Source organism: Phalacrocorax carbo, chromosome 25 (assembly GCF_963921805.1).
Source record: "Phalacrocorax carbo chromosome 25, bPhaCar2.1, whole genome shotgun sequence".
NCBI lineage: Eukaryota > Metazoa > Chordata > Aves > Suliformes > Phalacrocoracidae > Phalacrocorax > Phalacrocorax carbo.
The window spans coordinates 4,569,372-4,584,849 of record NC_087537.1 but is presented as its reverse complement, the minus strand read 5'-3'; the positions used below and the strand labels follow the sequence as shown (position 1 = coordinate 4,584,849).

General features: G+C 44.1%; 1 protein-coding gene across 9 annotated transcripts in view; it reads left to right on the top strand.

Annotated features, from left to right (window-relative positions):
• The window catches only part of TLK2 (tousled like kinase 2), a 45,614-nt gene extending 30,507 nt beyond the window's left edge, over positions 1-15,107 (top strand). For all 9 annotated transcript variants that reach the window (XM_064473410.1, XM_064473414.1, XM_064473411.1 and 6 more), the window contains 10 exons: positions 2,506-2,572; positions 4,450-4,547; positions 4,871-4,952; positions 6,584-6,675; positions 7,638-7,727; positions 8,217-8,386; positions 9,887-10,025; positions 11,165-11,276; positions 11,936-12,043; positions 12,412-15,107. In XM_064473410.1, the coding sequence (XP_064329480.1) occupies positions 2,506-2,572; positions 4,450-4,547; positions 4,871-4,952; positions 6,584-6,675; positions 7,638-7,727; positions 8,217-8,386; positions 9,887-10,025; positions 11,165-11,276; positions 11,936-12,043; positions 12,412-12,585 (1,132 nt within the window). In that variant the 3' untranslated portion in view covers positions 12,586-15,107. The remainder of the gene's footprint in view (positions 1-2,505; positions 2,573-4,449; positions 4,548-4,870; positions 4,953-6,583; positions 6,676-7,637; positions 7,728-8,216; positions 8,387-9,886; positions 10,026-11,164; positions 11,277-11,935; positions 12,044-12,411) is intronic.
• The last annotated feature ends 371 nt before the right edge of the window (positions 15,108-15,478 follow it).

Genomic DNA, 15,478 nt, shown 5'->3' with positions numbered 1-15,478 from the left:
TTCCCCAGCAGACTGGCGCAGCTGTAGCGTGGCTTATTGTGCAGACATGGCAGCACAGGTCTTGATGTGCCTGGAGATCATGATAATCTCTGTGATACCTAGTGAGCTTCTGCCTACGTTGTGAACGTGCCTTGACGTACTCTAGCTTTACCTGGGTTTGCTAGTAAGCCTGTTTGTGCTACCCAGTCTTTTTTTCTCTCTTTCTTGCTGGTTTATTGTTTTTTGCTGATATATTTCAGAGTTTTATCTCTGTGGTTTACAGAGCTTCTTGTGGCATTCTTGATAAAAAAGTGCTTGCCGGTGTATGGATGTGGTTCATGTGGAGTGTTTTAGCTTTTGAAAACACTGTTTTTGAAAGTCTGCTGAAACAACTGAACTGACTGACTGCTTGCTTAATCATTACTTATCCTGTAAACACATTTGTTGGACCAATGTGCATCAGGTACAAAATTTTCTGAGTTTTGGAGGGAGGATTTTTTTGGTGGAATTCTTACAGAGGCTGTCTTTTAGGCAAGTCGGATATAAATGTTTCTGAAAGTTGAATGAGAAGCAGACAGCCAAATTCCTTCATTTGATTTTTGGTTCCTCTTTGGTTCATGGTTGTTGCTGTGTTGTCTTAAAAAGGAGAGGAAGGTCCCATGATGCAAAATTAAACATGTGCTCTCCTGAAACTAGTTTCTAGCCTGTGAATGGGAAAAAGATTTTCATTCAGGAATATTAATCTGCTGGGGCGCTTTGAGGTTTGTTAGGGCACCTTGGACAACCTTAAGAGTCTTCAGCTGCACTGGAAGTAGTGTATTTCAAGCATGCTTACATGAACCAGGGCAGCGTCTGTCTTAGAGCCCCCTTGATTTTTGTAATGCTTGCTGCTGACAGGCAGCCGTTTTGGGCAACGTTAGCCTGGTGGTACTCATTACATCGGCTGCTTAATGAGTAGACTGTTGGTGTTTAGCCCTGTATTTCATTTGTGAACAAGAATATGTGGCAAGCTTGTTGCTGGTTTATTCAATTGTCTTTTTATTCCTTATACAGCAACACCAATTAAAGACCTAAACTTTTGGGACGGTCTTTTAGATTAGCTGAATGTGATTAAAATTCAGGCTGTTGGGGGCGTGTGAATTAGCATGCTTTTATATGAAATGAGGCAACATGTAAACATTTATGGTACCAGCATTTTGTATGGATGTTTATAATTAGCAGTTCCTTACAGTCAAGATTCTTTCAAAGGGAACTTGGCTTGTGAGTTTTAACAGCTAACAACTGCTTTAGCACATATTTCAACTATGCAGACCCTCAGCATTATCAGCGGTGGAGAGAAGTTTGGGTCGTTTCAAGATGAGCACTTAACCAGCTGAATACTACCTCCTCTCAGTTTACTGTGTAGTGAGCCACGGTCCCACAGCCCTGCACAGACACAGGACTCGGTCCCCTCTTGCAACTAGTTGTCGTATGGATGCTGTGGAAACCTCATACACTAACCGCTGTGCTAAGTACTGTGCAGAACGTAACTGCTGCAACAGGAGTCCTCCTGGGACATGCTTTGAAGTAAATTTATGTTCAAAAAAGATATTTATATGCGGTCACATGTACATCTTGTTTACAAAGTAAGCAGATGCAGTTGATAAGGGCTTCATAGCTTTACGTACACATACATGATGGTTTTGTAAAACTCCTTGTCGGTAGTAGTGAGAAAATTAATGTAACAATTCATTTTTCTAACCTTAAAGAACTCAGCACATCATTACATTTCACGAGTGGTAGGATCTGTCATTATTTAGTGTAAGGCTGTGCTTCGCCTCTGTCCTACATGGCACACTTTGGCTGTAAAGACATGAAAAGCATTATGAAACTTTTTTTGACCAGCTACCTGGAATGGAAACTTTGCACATCATTTACCATCAACAAAACGGGGATTATTCCCCATATCCCATTGCTGCTCCTAACTACACATGAGGTCAAAGATATGGACAGGTGAAGTACATTTCCCAAGGTTTCCCTGGAAGCCAGTTCGCAGAGCCTGAAACAGGAAGAACTTCTGAATGCCAGGTCATTGCTCTGTGCGCAGTGGCTCTGTGGCCAGGTGTGCTCGTAGTCCCAGACCGAATAGCTGGGTTGAATTATCCGGCTTGTCTTCAAATTTTTCTTTGTAATAAGAGTCCATAAAGCAAATTTGAAATGAAAAAATAAGATGTGGGACACTTGTGCTTCACTGTTCCATATTTAGATTGTGGTTTAGCTTTCTTTGTTAAAAGTCAGTCCCTAGCCTAAATAGGTGTTATTAGGGGCTTGGATTTGAAATCAGTATGTGCTTTATCAAGGCTTAAGCTTGTGGTCTCCTTTAGATTGATTATTTTAAAAAAATAGATTGCAGAGTTTACCTAAAAACTTTCCCACTGGCTGGTGACTGCGTAGTTGTCACTTCCACTGGAGACGTGTGTTCTGCAGACCATTCACGTTATCACATGCGTTGAAACCTAATGCATTGGGTCTGTCTCTTCTGTGCAGGTTAACGTTAGCAGAGTACCATGAACAGGAAGAAATCTTCAAACTCCGACTAGGTCATCTTAAAAAGGTAAGAACTAAATGCAGAAAAGGCCTTTAGGTAGGTTTTTGATTCAGTGTTCTATGAGCAATAGCATTTCTCTGTAGAGGTCACCACTGTTTGTTTGATAACTGAGAGGTTTTTATTGCTTGAAAGGGATGGCCAAGATTTTGTAATAATTTTTGCCAAGGCAGTGGTATTCAGGAAAGATGTTCTTTGCTTCAGTAAATAGATCTCCTTCTCTTTTCAGTTATGATTTCATGCAGGGAGTTCCACTGTTTTGATGCATCTCATTCTGTCACTATGACCTGTGTAGTGTTGGGCTCTGTACGTGTCTAATGTGGGGGAACATGAAGGAATGGACCCAGGGAAGACAATTACAAGAACACAACAAAAACTGCAACCGTCATTGACTTTCCCATTTCTTTGCAATATTGAGTAACCGGCATTATCAGTAACAGTCCAATAAAATCTCTTGGGCTTTTGGAAACTGGTACTGTTCAGGTAGTTGCAATGCACATTTGTTTTCAGATACATTGGCTTTGGTAGGAACTGTTCCTGCAAGTGAGGTTATAATTAGATAAGCTGTTAGTTACCTTTAAAGTGGTTGCAGTAACCCATAAATAAGTTTTCTGGGACACTTCAACAGATGAAGTACTGAAAAAAAAAATACATGTCTTCTGCTATTTCCCGGCTAGCTGTGATCTCTGCTAAGGCCGAAGAGTTTTCTGTCAAACAAAGAGGAAGTGTGCAAATGCATTGCTGGAATGTCCCTCCTTTTCTCAGGTGGTACCTGAGCTCTACGCTTAGTTTTTCCTGCAACCTTGAAACACAAGTTGAACGCAAGGCCTTGATAATGCTACTGTACTCCTTGTTATTTTCAGTGGCAAGGGAAAGTTAATGCACACATGGAATCTGCTGGCACTCGGCCCGTGGTGTTTTATTGACCTGTGAGCAAAGCGAAGCGAGACGGGCAGGAGTATGCTAAAGGCATGCTTGCTCTACAGCTTCCGCGTTGCTGGAGTGGATTAATTGCAGGTCCATCTATGCCGGCATGTACTGTGCCACCCTGCAACAGAGGAACCCATTTGGAAATGGACCTTAATGGAAAATGAAGTAATGTTCTCGGATCGTGGAATTGTCTGAAGCTGTGCTTATCCTTCTCCACTTTTGGAAACTAGCTCGTTCTTTGTGCCTAAAAATAGAACCAGTTGAGAAGGGAAGGAACAGAGTCACAAGACAAATGGGGAGCTGTGTCCCTTGAGTCACATATACCAAATAATGCTGCTCAAGGCGCGCTTTTAATTGAGGTTTGCAAACCTGGCCGCAGCAATGTGAATTCTAGTGTTGTGTTTGAGGGCACAAGAACTTCCAACTCTATAAACAGTGTATTGAAACTTCCACATGGCACTAAGTTACACCATGAGTTGTTCTACTGCTTCCCACTAAATGGACCGCATGTTGTCCTTCCACACCCTCCATCCTCTCCAGATGCTGCCCCATCCCCATGTGGCATCATGACATCCCCGTTCCTTACTTGTGCGGGCTGTCCTCTTTCTCTTGTCCCAGCACAGGCTGAGTTCCTACAAAAACAGCTGCATAGCACTTAATGAGGAAAGGAGCAGGACAAGAGCTACAATGCTTCTTAATTAAAGAAAGTGTTAAAAACAAGAAGTCATAAAGATATGTCTGCTCCTGTCTGTGTGTAGGTGTAAACAAAACCGCCCAGTCAGTTTTCATTCTTTTTAACTTCTGCCTGACTCTTAGTTGGCTATGACCATCTCTCTAATCTCCAAACCAGTTATTTACCAACAACTTCTGCAAGTGGAATTACATTTGTGTTTCTGTAAATGAGGCGGAAATGCTAACTGTGCTGTCTTACACCATGTTGTTTTTCCCTTCTGCAGGAAGAAGCAGAGATCCAGGCGGAGCTGGAACGGCTAGAGAGGGTTAGAAATCTACATATCAGGGAATTGAAAAGGATACACAATGAAGATAACTCACAGTAAGCACATGGGATTCAGGGACAAGAATGTATAACAATTTTTTGTGTCCCTTTCATAACGGGAAACAATCTCTTTTTAATTGGCACAGTGGTATAACTTAAAGTTCGTGTAAGATAAAGGCTTCCAAGTGCATCAAGGTATCATATAGTCTTTCATTAGTGCAAAGTGATCAAATGGTATTAAAATTGTGTTAACGACTGCCAGATTTAAAATTTTTCTGTCTTAATATTAAGATGTTGTTTCTAAGATGTGTGGTAGCTGTAACTTACTGTGCAGTAGATTGCATTACTTCTGTGTTCTTAAACTGCGTCTTTCTTGCCAGATTTAAAGACCATCCAACGCTAAATGATAGATACTTGTTGCTACATCTTCTGGGTAGAGGCGGCTTCAGTGAAGTATATAAGGTAAATTTGAAGCGGCAATCTGTGGTGTAATCTGAATCTGCAATTAAATATTACAGTAAGCAGAGTTTTTACACATTTTCTCGATGGCATGTGTGGTTGTGGAGGGAAAACAGGAGGACAAAGCACATGCTGCATCTGGCTTGGGATTTTTAGGTTCTGCCCTTGTCCTTGGAAGTCAGATTTCCTGCAAGCGTAAGTTTCAAGAAAATGGTGCACCAAGTCTGCCAGTTTTGTCAGGACAGAGAAGCAAACCGCTTGTTTCTTCAAGTGCTACACACAAATACCTTAAGTAGCAAAGCTTTTATTGAGTACGGCACAGCAAGTCTGAGCGTCACTTTAAATAAGAGAAAATAGCTTCAATAATAAGAGCAAAGCTTTCATTTCCTGGGGGTAGAAGGCTTTTTCCTTGTGCCTTCATTTTACGCTGTGAAGTCGCAGGCTCTGTGTGTAGTCTTGTGACTTCCTTGGAACTGAGGCTGGTTTGTGGGTCAGCACTCTTGCATGGCCAAGACCTGTGATGCTTTGGCACTTGCTATTTGACTATTATGCCTAGAGCCTTTTCAGTTCTGAATATTCCCCATCTGCACCCAGTAGTTCTTAATTCATGTTGAATTTGGCTAGAATGAAACCAACTGTGCCAATGCAAATATTGGAAACTTCACAGTGATTTACTAGTTTGATGCAGTGCAACAATAGATACCTAAACCAGGGGGGCTAGGCTGCTCAGGTGGTGAAAAGTGTGATCTGCATGTAAGTACTCTGAACTGCTCTTTGGAGGTTTTGCTGACTAAGTAGAAAGCCTTGGCTCCGCAGATGAAAGCAAGAGGGTAGGAACGCTTCATACCTGACCACGCTGAAGAGTTGTAACTATGTTATTGAAACAAAGCTACGCTTAGCCCCTTTTCTCCAGGGTCTTGGCCAATCTGTTAAGCATTAGAGGTTAAGTGTGCACCTTTTGAGATGTCTGCTTACAATGAGATTTTGTCCCGTTCTATAAATTATTAGCTGTTGCTGCTCTCAGACAAGGTAAAAGATTTCTGCATTTCTCAAAGAGCACAATTCCAGTGGTCTGTTTTTTAAAGACTGCCAAAATAGCGAGAAACTGGAGGGAAAAAACACAGCGCAAGATTTACACAGTTCAGCCATTGAATTCTCCAGCTTTTAAATAAGCTCAAACATTTTGTTCTAAGATGGAGAGCTGAGCTACCCGTGTGAAACAAAGTATTAAAAATCCTCTGTATGATCTGGGTTGGGTGTTTTTTTTTAACTGAGTGTAGAAAATGGATTAGGTGGCTTGCGGGAATAATGGCAGGGTCTTTCCCAGTGTGATTAACTGACTATATTTTGGGAATTCAGCTTTTCTGATCCCATTGTAGCTCTGTTGGTAAAATGCAGCATTAGTTAGATCCCGTAGGGAAGGTCAGATCAAAGCACAAAATATTCAATTGTTTTCCGAGTTGCTTGGTTTCATTAGTGAAACTAATTACATCAAAATGTGGGTTTGCTCTTCACTCAGTGTGTCGTAATGCTGATTTCCTGGGTGGGGATATTGGTTTGTTAAAGCTTGTCTGCTTTTGCAGTATTAACTTGAAGTTGTGATTCCTACTGATTTTCAGCTCTTCTCTCCGCAGGCATTTGATTTAACAGAACAGAGATATGTAGCTGTGAAAATACACCAGTTAAATAAAAACTGGAGAGATGAGAAGAAAGAAAACTATCACAAGTAAGTAAGGCTGTAGAGCAGACGGCCGTGTTTCCAGACTCCTCCTGTGTTTGGTTACCCAGTGCCTGTGAACCAGCTGTGAATCCAGTGCCATTTTTTTGTGCGTTTTGCCAGATTTCGAAAGCCACTCTCTGTCCCAGTAGCTACTTGCAAAAGTTACGGTCAGATTAGAAATGCTTTAAACATGTGCATGCACACAATCTTGTATAAGCGCTACAGCACGAGGTTTTAAAGCACCAGGAGCGCTTTATGAAGAAAGCGTTAAAGTGGCTGTTTCTCTCTGAAGGAGAAGCTCTTGTGGGAAGCAGTTGTTCATGCCTGCCTTCTTGGTACACACCTGCCTTGTGCTCCCTGAAAGCTTCCCCTTCCCTTTGTCTCCTAAAAGACTTAATCCTTTCACAGATGATTAGGACTATATTTATGTCATGGCCTAGAAGGGCGGTACAGGAAGCCTTCTGGTGTTGGTAACACTTGCTCCCTAGTGCCATGGATTAGATAAACTCAGCAGAATGGCAGCCAAGCCTTCTCAACAGAGCTTCAAAGATAAAGCTGTGATCTTAATTCCCCAACATGTTACTGGGACAAACTAAGCTGAATCTGAAGCCTGGAAGTTGAGCTTTTGAGCATCATGGAATTTTTCTAGAACTTGCTGATTTTTGTGTTCAGCTGTCTTGGATCCCTTAACAATTTATTACGACGTTATTCTATTTTGGCAAGCAGTACCATTAATCAAGATTAGTTTTTTTGTAGTATTGCCAGCGTGTGACATGCACTCGGATTCTGCGGTTCTCAAGAACTGTTCTGTGCAGTTCCTTGTTTGCTTGCCTTTTCCTAGGCTGTCTGAATAACGTGCATGGGTTTGATTGAAGTTGGACTGCTGTGTGGTATGTCTGGGTTCGCTATCAGCAGAATTTAGAATTCAGTCACTTGTGTGACTAATGCTCAGACTTTCCTATTTTCAGACATGCGTGTAGAGAGTACAGAATTCACAAAGAACTGGATCATCCTCGAATAGTTAAGCTATATGACTACTTTTCGCTGGATACTGACTCGTAAGTTATATTGCTGTGTCCTTTGACTTGGTTTGACCCATTCGCTACAGCCAAAGCATTTAGCCTCTCAAAGCTTTCCAGGAGAGTCCAGAGAACGTCCACACCAATGTTACAGACTGTACTGCAGAGAGATCTGAGGCGGTCTCAACCTACATTGGTTTTCCAGAGATGTTAGCTGACAAACCAGTATGCCAGCTATGTCAGATGTGGTGCTTTACTAGTAAATCCTACTCTTTGGCCTGGGCAAATGCCCCAGCTGATACAGCTTTCCGCTTCTGGATCTAGCATTTAATGGGGGAATCTCTGACCTTTGTACTGTTGAGCACCGAGTACTGTGCTCCTGGTAGGTTATTTTTAGAAAGGGATTAACAGGCTGGAGGACTCTTAATTTAATATATTGACCAAATAGGTCAGTCTTACAGACAAGCAATAACAAAGTGTTCTGGTTTCTATCAGGTGCCTTAATTACAACTGCTGTTTTGCCTTCAGGTTTTGTACAGTGTTAGAATACTGTGAGGGAAATGATCTGGACTTCTACCTGAAACAGCACAAGTTAATGTCGGAGAAAGAGGCGCGATCCATTATCATGCAGATTGTGAATGCTTTAAAATACTTAAATGAAATCAAACCTCCCATCATACACTATGACCTTAAACCAGGTATGCTGTGCTGCTAGCTGACGTGCTTAAGGATGCTAACTAAAGGTAATGGGTTATAAGTAACATGGGGAAGTTTTCTTTGGTCAGACAGCAGAAAGGAGACAGGGCTGTCTGGGAAAACTGACTTGCAACAAGAAAAAAAACCTAAAATGCCTAGAACATGCTGTGAAAAGGGCATTTGCTCCCAGAATTTCAAAATAAAACAAGGAAGTAACATTCCAGAAGAAGTAGCCTCCTTGTTCAGAATGAGCCCTTGAACCACCAAGTGTCTGTTTGTTTTCTTAATGTCCTGCTTGTATTCTGCTGTTGAGAGCTTCTGTTATTGCTTCATAAAGGTCCCCATAATTACTAGTGTGTTTCATGTTCTCATTCTTCTGGTCTATTCTTTAATCATCTGCCTGAAAATTTGGTAGCAGAAGCTAACTTGGACGTGTGTTTTCATACCGCACGGCAGCTGGCGAAGCTGAGGGCATACAGTCAAACTGTGTTCGCTCAGGTCTGCCTTTACGCTCGGTAACATCTGCCTTGTAGAAGGTCCTCTCCAAATGATGTTGCAGATTTCCCTTTACCATTGGGCACAGTCACGAGAGGGAGAATGGAAGCGCTCTTTTTTTGGGGTGATGCCTGTTGGCTACGTAGCTTTTTTCCTAGTCCAGTAAAACTCAGCCACCTCTCTGAGCCGTTACCCCTGGCTTGTTGCCCTGTACTGGTGGCACTTCATCAGCATTGTGTAACTGGTATGTGATGTGGTTTATTGCATCAGCGTGAGGAATCTGTACAGGAGGTGGTGCTGTTGCACTGGTTCTAGGGATCCTGTTTCTTCCCCCAGCTGCCGACTGTTCCTGTGCTGCCTGAGCATGCTGCAGAGCTCTGCCTACAGTTGTCTAAAGCTGTGATTCATCCGCTGCCATCATGCACGATTCTGCTGCTTTATTGTAGGCTTTGAGAAAAAACAGTGATGATCTGACTTCTTGATCCTTGATGGATTTGTAATAAGACTCTTGCCTAAGGAGTAATTGTCCTTTTTGAGCTTAGAAAGCCTCTGGGGAGCACTGCCAGGAAGGAGAGAGTTTCGGGCTTGTTGAGAGGCCAGGGCAAGTCAGGACTTTTGGGCAGAATGAGTCATAACTGTGTATGTGTACTTGTCTCCTTGATCCTCCTTTTTGACCTGCCCTTCCAATGGGACCTTTGGGAGGGGTCAAAACAGCACAGGCATCAAGCTCGTTTCGCTGATAGGGCTCAGAATCCGGAGGCTCCAAGTAATGTCAGGCCACTGGGTCATTCAAGGATGGGCGTATCAGTTGTAGCACTTGGTGGGAGCTGAGTGGTCTGTGGAGCTCGGGGTCATTGAGTGTTAAAACAACTACCCCAGGCTGCTGCAGCTGACTGTGTAGGTTCCTTGTCCTCTCGTGCAGAGTGCCAGAGTTCAGTGCAATTTTATTCTTGGTTTTTTTCCTGCTAGATGTGTGTCATAAGGGGCTGTTTCCTTCCTTTGTCTAGGTAACATTCTTCTAGTCAATGGTACTGCATGTGGAGAGATAAAAATCACAGATTTTGGGCTTTCCAAAATCATGGATGATGACAGCTACAACTCTGTTGATGGCATGGAACTGACGTCGCAGGGGGCTGGTACTTACTGGTAAGTGTCGCCTGGGGCACTTACAAGTTACAGATCAAGAACAGTTTATAAACAGCTTTGGATCTATGTCAGCTGTGTATGTGCTGCCATTGACAGCTTGAGGCACTGGAGGTTTGGGACCCTGGAAACCGCTCTTGTTGTCACACAGCTCCTTCTGAGGCTGGCAGCTTTCTACTTTTCAGTGGGTTAGTGTTTGTACATCTGAAAACCATTTCTTATCCAAAGGGCCTGGTGAAAAACTGCATATGCTGCTGAGATAGCGAGCTCTGGAGTGGAGCTTGGCTGCTATTTCACAGTCCATAAAGGTAATGGCTAATAGTTTAAGCAGGGAAGAGGAGAATACCATGCCTATGTGGAAATTCAAGTAGATCGGGGAGACAGAAAGAGTATTCCACTGAAATGAGGAGGTGAAAATCCGTAGTTAGCTCTTACAAAAAGATGTAAATCTCACAGTGCTGTCTATAGCCAGAGCTTCACTTCTGAGTGTGATGTGAAAGGTGTTTTCAACAATACTTTATCCTCAGTGCTAAGTGTTGTCACTGCATCACCCCTGGCTGAGAGCGAGACCTACGGTGAGTGCCACTGGATGTGGTTCTTAGCTATTACCCAAACTGCAGACTGTCACTATGGGCAACAGTTGTAAAGGAGCATTTTTTTAAGGCACTCTGTATTGCACAGTTTTGTTCTGATCCTAAAAATGAAACTAGCTGTAGTTTGAGCAAGGCTGAGTGTCTCTAACTAGGACGTGGCATCTGGGGTTGTATTTCTAGAAATATGTATTTTGGCTGTGTGTTTCTATTGTGGAATTGTTGCTCAAGCCCTTTTAACAACAAATACCAGTTCTGAAGATAAAAGAAAAAGGGATTTTATGTGCTCTGGCAAAAAGAAACTGACTGACTAGCTCAGACCATGAGTGTCTGGAGAGTCCTTAGCATCACTGTTCCCAGCAGGGGTATGCATTGGTGATCTTGGCCGAAAGATGCACAGGAATGAAATTGGGTCCCTCGAGTCCCCAGCCAGTATCTGATCACGGAAGCTTTGTTCCTTCCTTTCTAAAGAAAACGACTGAAATACTATTTATTTAGTATTTAGTATTTGGAGATGCTGCTCATAACCTGTTGTCGCTTCCTTCTAATCAGGTATTTGCCACCAGAATGTTTTGTGGTTGGGAAAGAACCGCCAAAGATTTCAAATAAAGTTGATGTCTGGTCAGTGGGAGTCATCTTCTATCAGTGTCTCTATGGCAGAAAGGTAAGAGGCATTTTACTCATTTGTCAGTGGTGATTCCCAAACCTTTTGGGAGACAGGTTGCTTGATGGTTGCAACTGGTTTGGGGGGAGGGGGAAGAGGGGGCTACAAAGACCCGCTCCAGCAGTTTTTAGGATGCCTTTCAGAAGGGAAGAGTCTGGATCAGGAAAAGATGGTTTGTCCTGAGAAAAGGTGATTTGTTTTATGATGACAGAAGAGATAAGTTGGAGCAGAAAAAGGATTCTGCCAGCTCTTGTTTTCACAAGTCCCTGGTAACCAAGCGCTGTGAAAGCCTGGGCTGAGAAACACGCTGCATTGCTTACTGCTGTCAGTCAGATCGAAGTGGGTGAATCTCCTGTCAGCCTAGATAGGTGAAGGCCCTCTTGCACGTGCTGAAGCTGACCTACAAGGTCTGGAAGCAGGTGGAGATCCCTCCTGAGATGGAGACACCCCAGACGTGTTCCAGCTTGGTCCCTTTTGTTCAGTTCAAGCGCAGGAGCAATGTGTCCTGCTCATCTGGCTGGAATCTGCAGCACCTTCACAGCATTTGTGGGCTTCTTGCCTAGAAAAATGCCAACATCAAGTGACGATACAAGGTAGTGTTTTGGGTTGTTTAAGGCCTGTCAGCGACATTTAACAACCGTCTTCCATGTCTTTGGTAGCCCTTCGGTCACAACCAGTCACAACAAGATATCCTGCAGGAGAACACAATTCTGAAAGCTACCGAGGTGCAGTTCCCTCCGAAGCCAGTAGTCACGCCAGAAGCAAAGGTAAATCTTGATCGTACGGCGTACGTCAGTCAGCGATAGGCACTGGCCGTTCTGCCCTCTGGGTTTCCCTGAGACCGGCAGGAGTTCTGTGCTCAGTGCTTGCCTCCTGCAGAGCGCTCGGTGGCTTTGTCGTTGTAGTTGCCAGGCTGAGGATTGAACAGAGTGTGGCGTGGGCCTCTACCCGTGCTTTTTCCTGATAAAAGATAAGCTGCTGGTGTAGGACCTGGGCTGTCTCTGTGGTCACTGGGGAAGGACTTTCTGTGCCGGGGTTGTCAGATTGGCCCCGCTCCCACAGACTTATCTGTCAAAGAAAGCTTCCTGTTTCTGTCTGTCTACTAACTCTTGTTCTGCCTTTGGGGTATCTGCAGGCATTTATCAGACGTTGTTTGGCCTACCGAAAGGAGGATCGGATAGATGTCCAGCAGCTGGCCTGTGACCCGTACTTGCTGCCTCACATCCGCAAGTCTGTATCCACAAGCAGCCCAGCTGGAGCTGCAATTGCATCAACCTCTGGATCATCCAATAACAGCTCTTCAAACTGAGACAGAGTAATAGGCCAAAAACTGCTTGAGAAACCGGCAAAAAGACTTTCAGAAACAGCTTTGGAATAGAGGAATCCGCAAGGGTCTCAAGAAGCCTGTACCAGGTGCTTTTTTTCTCTTGCTTTTTTCCATCCATAGAGCATGACAACATCAACTCTCATCAAGAAAACCTTCAGCATCTAGGCCAAGCCATGTGGATAGGAGATGGCTTGAGGTTTATCCAGTAAATGACCACAAAAGGGTGGCTGCTCTGAGCAAGGAGGGGAAACTCAAGAAAATACAGAGAGACATGGTTCCATGTACTGTGAACTTCTGAACATGCAGCCTTGGGGAATCCAGGACGCCGTGTGTGCTTCATATGAAGAATGTGGACTTTGGAAAAAGACTGGGCTAGTCCAGTGTTGATATTTAAACATTGTTCTTTTTCTTTTAATAAAGTTTAGGTAACATCTCCTGAAAAGCTCGAAGCACCAAGGTTCAGCTGGGGATGGTATATGACTCTTTGCCCTTTGGAGGGGAAAAAAGTTGATCCTGCCTGTTCATGGCACTAGAGTTAGTGTTTTACCCCTAATTAATTTCAGTTTTTTAAAAATAACAATTTTTTGGAAGTAAACAGTTTTCTGGTCTCAAAGTGAAACCCGTATTAGCAGGTTCCTGGCAGCGTCCATTCTGTGGATGGTGCAGCTTTCTGCTCCCTTGGGGTGGCCTCTTACCAGTAATTCTCCTTCTCAGGAGGGCGGTGAAGCCCAAAGGAGAACAGGCCTGCGTAGACTCCTGTGATCAGAGTGGGTCACAGCTCAGACTGCCACAAGGTTTTCAGCTGCCGCTTCATAGCTCTCAACGGTTGCACCTTTTTAATTTATTTGAAGCGCTGGTCTTTTTAAAACCACACCCTGACATGTTCACGACGTGCTCTCTGCTCTCCTGAGCATGATAGCTGTTGACTATTGAAAAGGCAGGCAGCGAACAGGGAAGAATTTTGGAGCACAGCTCAGTTGATCACAGGTGCAGTCTGTGCTCACGCAGTACTGTACATATCTTGTTCATGTTCTAAAAATCCGAAGCTGAAGACTTGTCTGCTCTTCTCAGTTAGGTGACTTGGCAGCAAAGCTTCCTCTCTCCCTTAACACTTTCCTTTTAAAACTTGCTGACTTTCCTAACTTGCTGCCATCGCTGCATCTGATTTCAAACGAGAGGGAGTGAGATAATATTCCTGAAGGGAGCAAACACCCTGATTATTATTTTTGTCTCCCTTCTGTAATCTGCCTGGAGGGGTCTTACACCTTCCGCTGGAGCCTGCCTGCTGGGAAACGCAAGCCTCTCTTGTCCCCACTCTGCCCCCTTTTCCCCCCACATTGAAGGAAAACTGAAAACATGCAAAAAAGCACAGCACTGGAACATGTGGCAGCCAGGTTGGAGTGCTCCTAACATGTGGCAGTTCATAGCCAGAAATATTTAAAGATGCAGTGTTCGAGAGCAGCGCTTGTCTTGGGCGGGAGCTGAGCGGCGCACCGCTGTGATTCGGGGTGGTGTTTAAAAAACATTACCCTGTGCGCACTTCCTAACCCAGTGCCCAGACCACCGTGGTGTGGACTGTCCCCTGTGCGGCACCTCCGGGATTGTACCCGCAGCTCCGGCAGCGCCTGGGCTGTTTGGAGCGCTCGGTACCCAAATGGCGTTTTCAGGGCAAACGATGTTCTCCATCATGTGCTTTCGGAGAGAACTACCGCTTGTCTGCCTTATTGTAAGCCATCCTCTGCAGATGTAACGCTAAAACCTGATCAGGAACTTTAACTGAAAAATAGAGGAGTGTTGAAATTAAGCCATGGACCTGGGAAGTGGAGAACTCTGCCGCTTTGATCTTTTTTATTACTATTTTTGTAGTGACTCTTGGGCTTTTAATTGGAAGTATTCACTTGCAGCTGCATCGAGGTGGTCTTTAAACTGTAGTGTTTCAAACAAAGAAAAGAAATACTGCATCTTTAAATCCTCAAGCATAGTTTCTTAGCCCTTTCCATCTCCGCTGCTCTATTCTAGAAGTTAACTGTTTAGCAAGCAGCACTTTGACGTGTCTATTCAGCCTCTGTCAGGCAAAATCAGGGTTGATGCTTCATCCCGTTAGCTGAAAGTGATAATTTGGTGTCTGTCCACATTGGGGAGAATTCTAAGAGGGTTTTTTCTATCCCGGTCCCGTTGTTTCTTGGACATACAGTGTGTGCTATCTCTGTGGGTGTGATTAGTTTTGTGTCAGATGCATTTATTCCTGCTGTGCGACACCCATCCAGGGGCCTGGGGCAGCGTTGGCCTTTCCCGGGGCTGACAGCAGTGAAGAACCCTGGTAGAATTCTGGCTGCGACACCTTCCTTGTTAATATGGGTTTCACTTCCAATAACAGACCCTATTGCCACACTGTTCATTTACTTAAAAGTGTATGAAGAATTTGTAACTTAAACCAGGCCAGACTGTTTTGGCTCTACCCAACAGATGAGACATGGATATTAAAATAAGTTTTAAGAAACTGATTTGCTTGGCTCTTACTGTTTTGCTCCTTGTAGCATTGGCACGAGCTCTCTTACAGTGGCTGCACGGAGGTGACAAGACGAGGAAGAATGGAGGAAGGTTGCATTCAACAGCTCGGAGCCGTGAGATCTCTCCATCGGAGGGGGGTGTCGCTCCCTGCGCAGGCTGTTGCTGAAAATGACCGCGCCTTGTGGCATCAATCTTGCGCTGGAATATCGAGGGAGACATCCGAGGTGGGTTCATCCCTCATTTCCAATAGAGCAGCAGCTGCCTTAAGAAGCTACACATGTTCAGGACACAAAAAACACCTTTTTTATGTCTGTTGATGAAAATTGGTATTGAACGCCCTCACCCTGGCTGGTTGTGCCGCTGC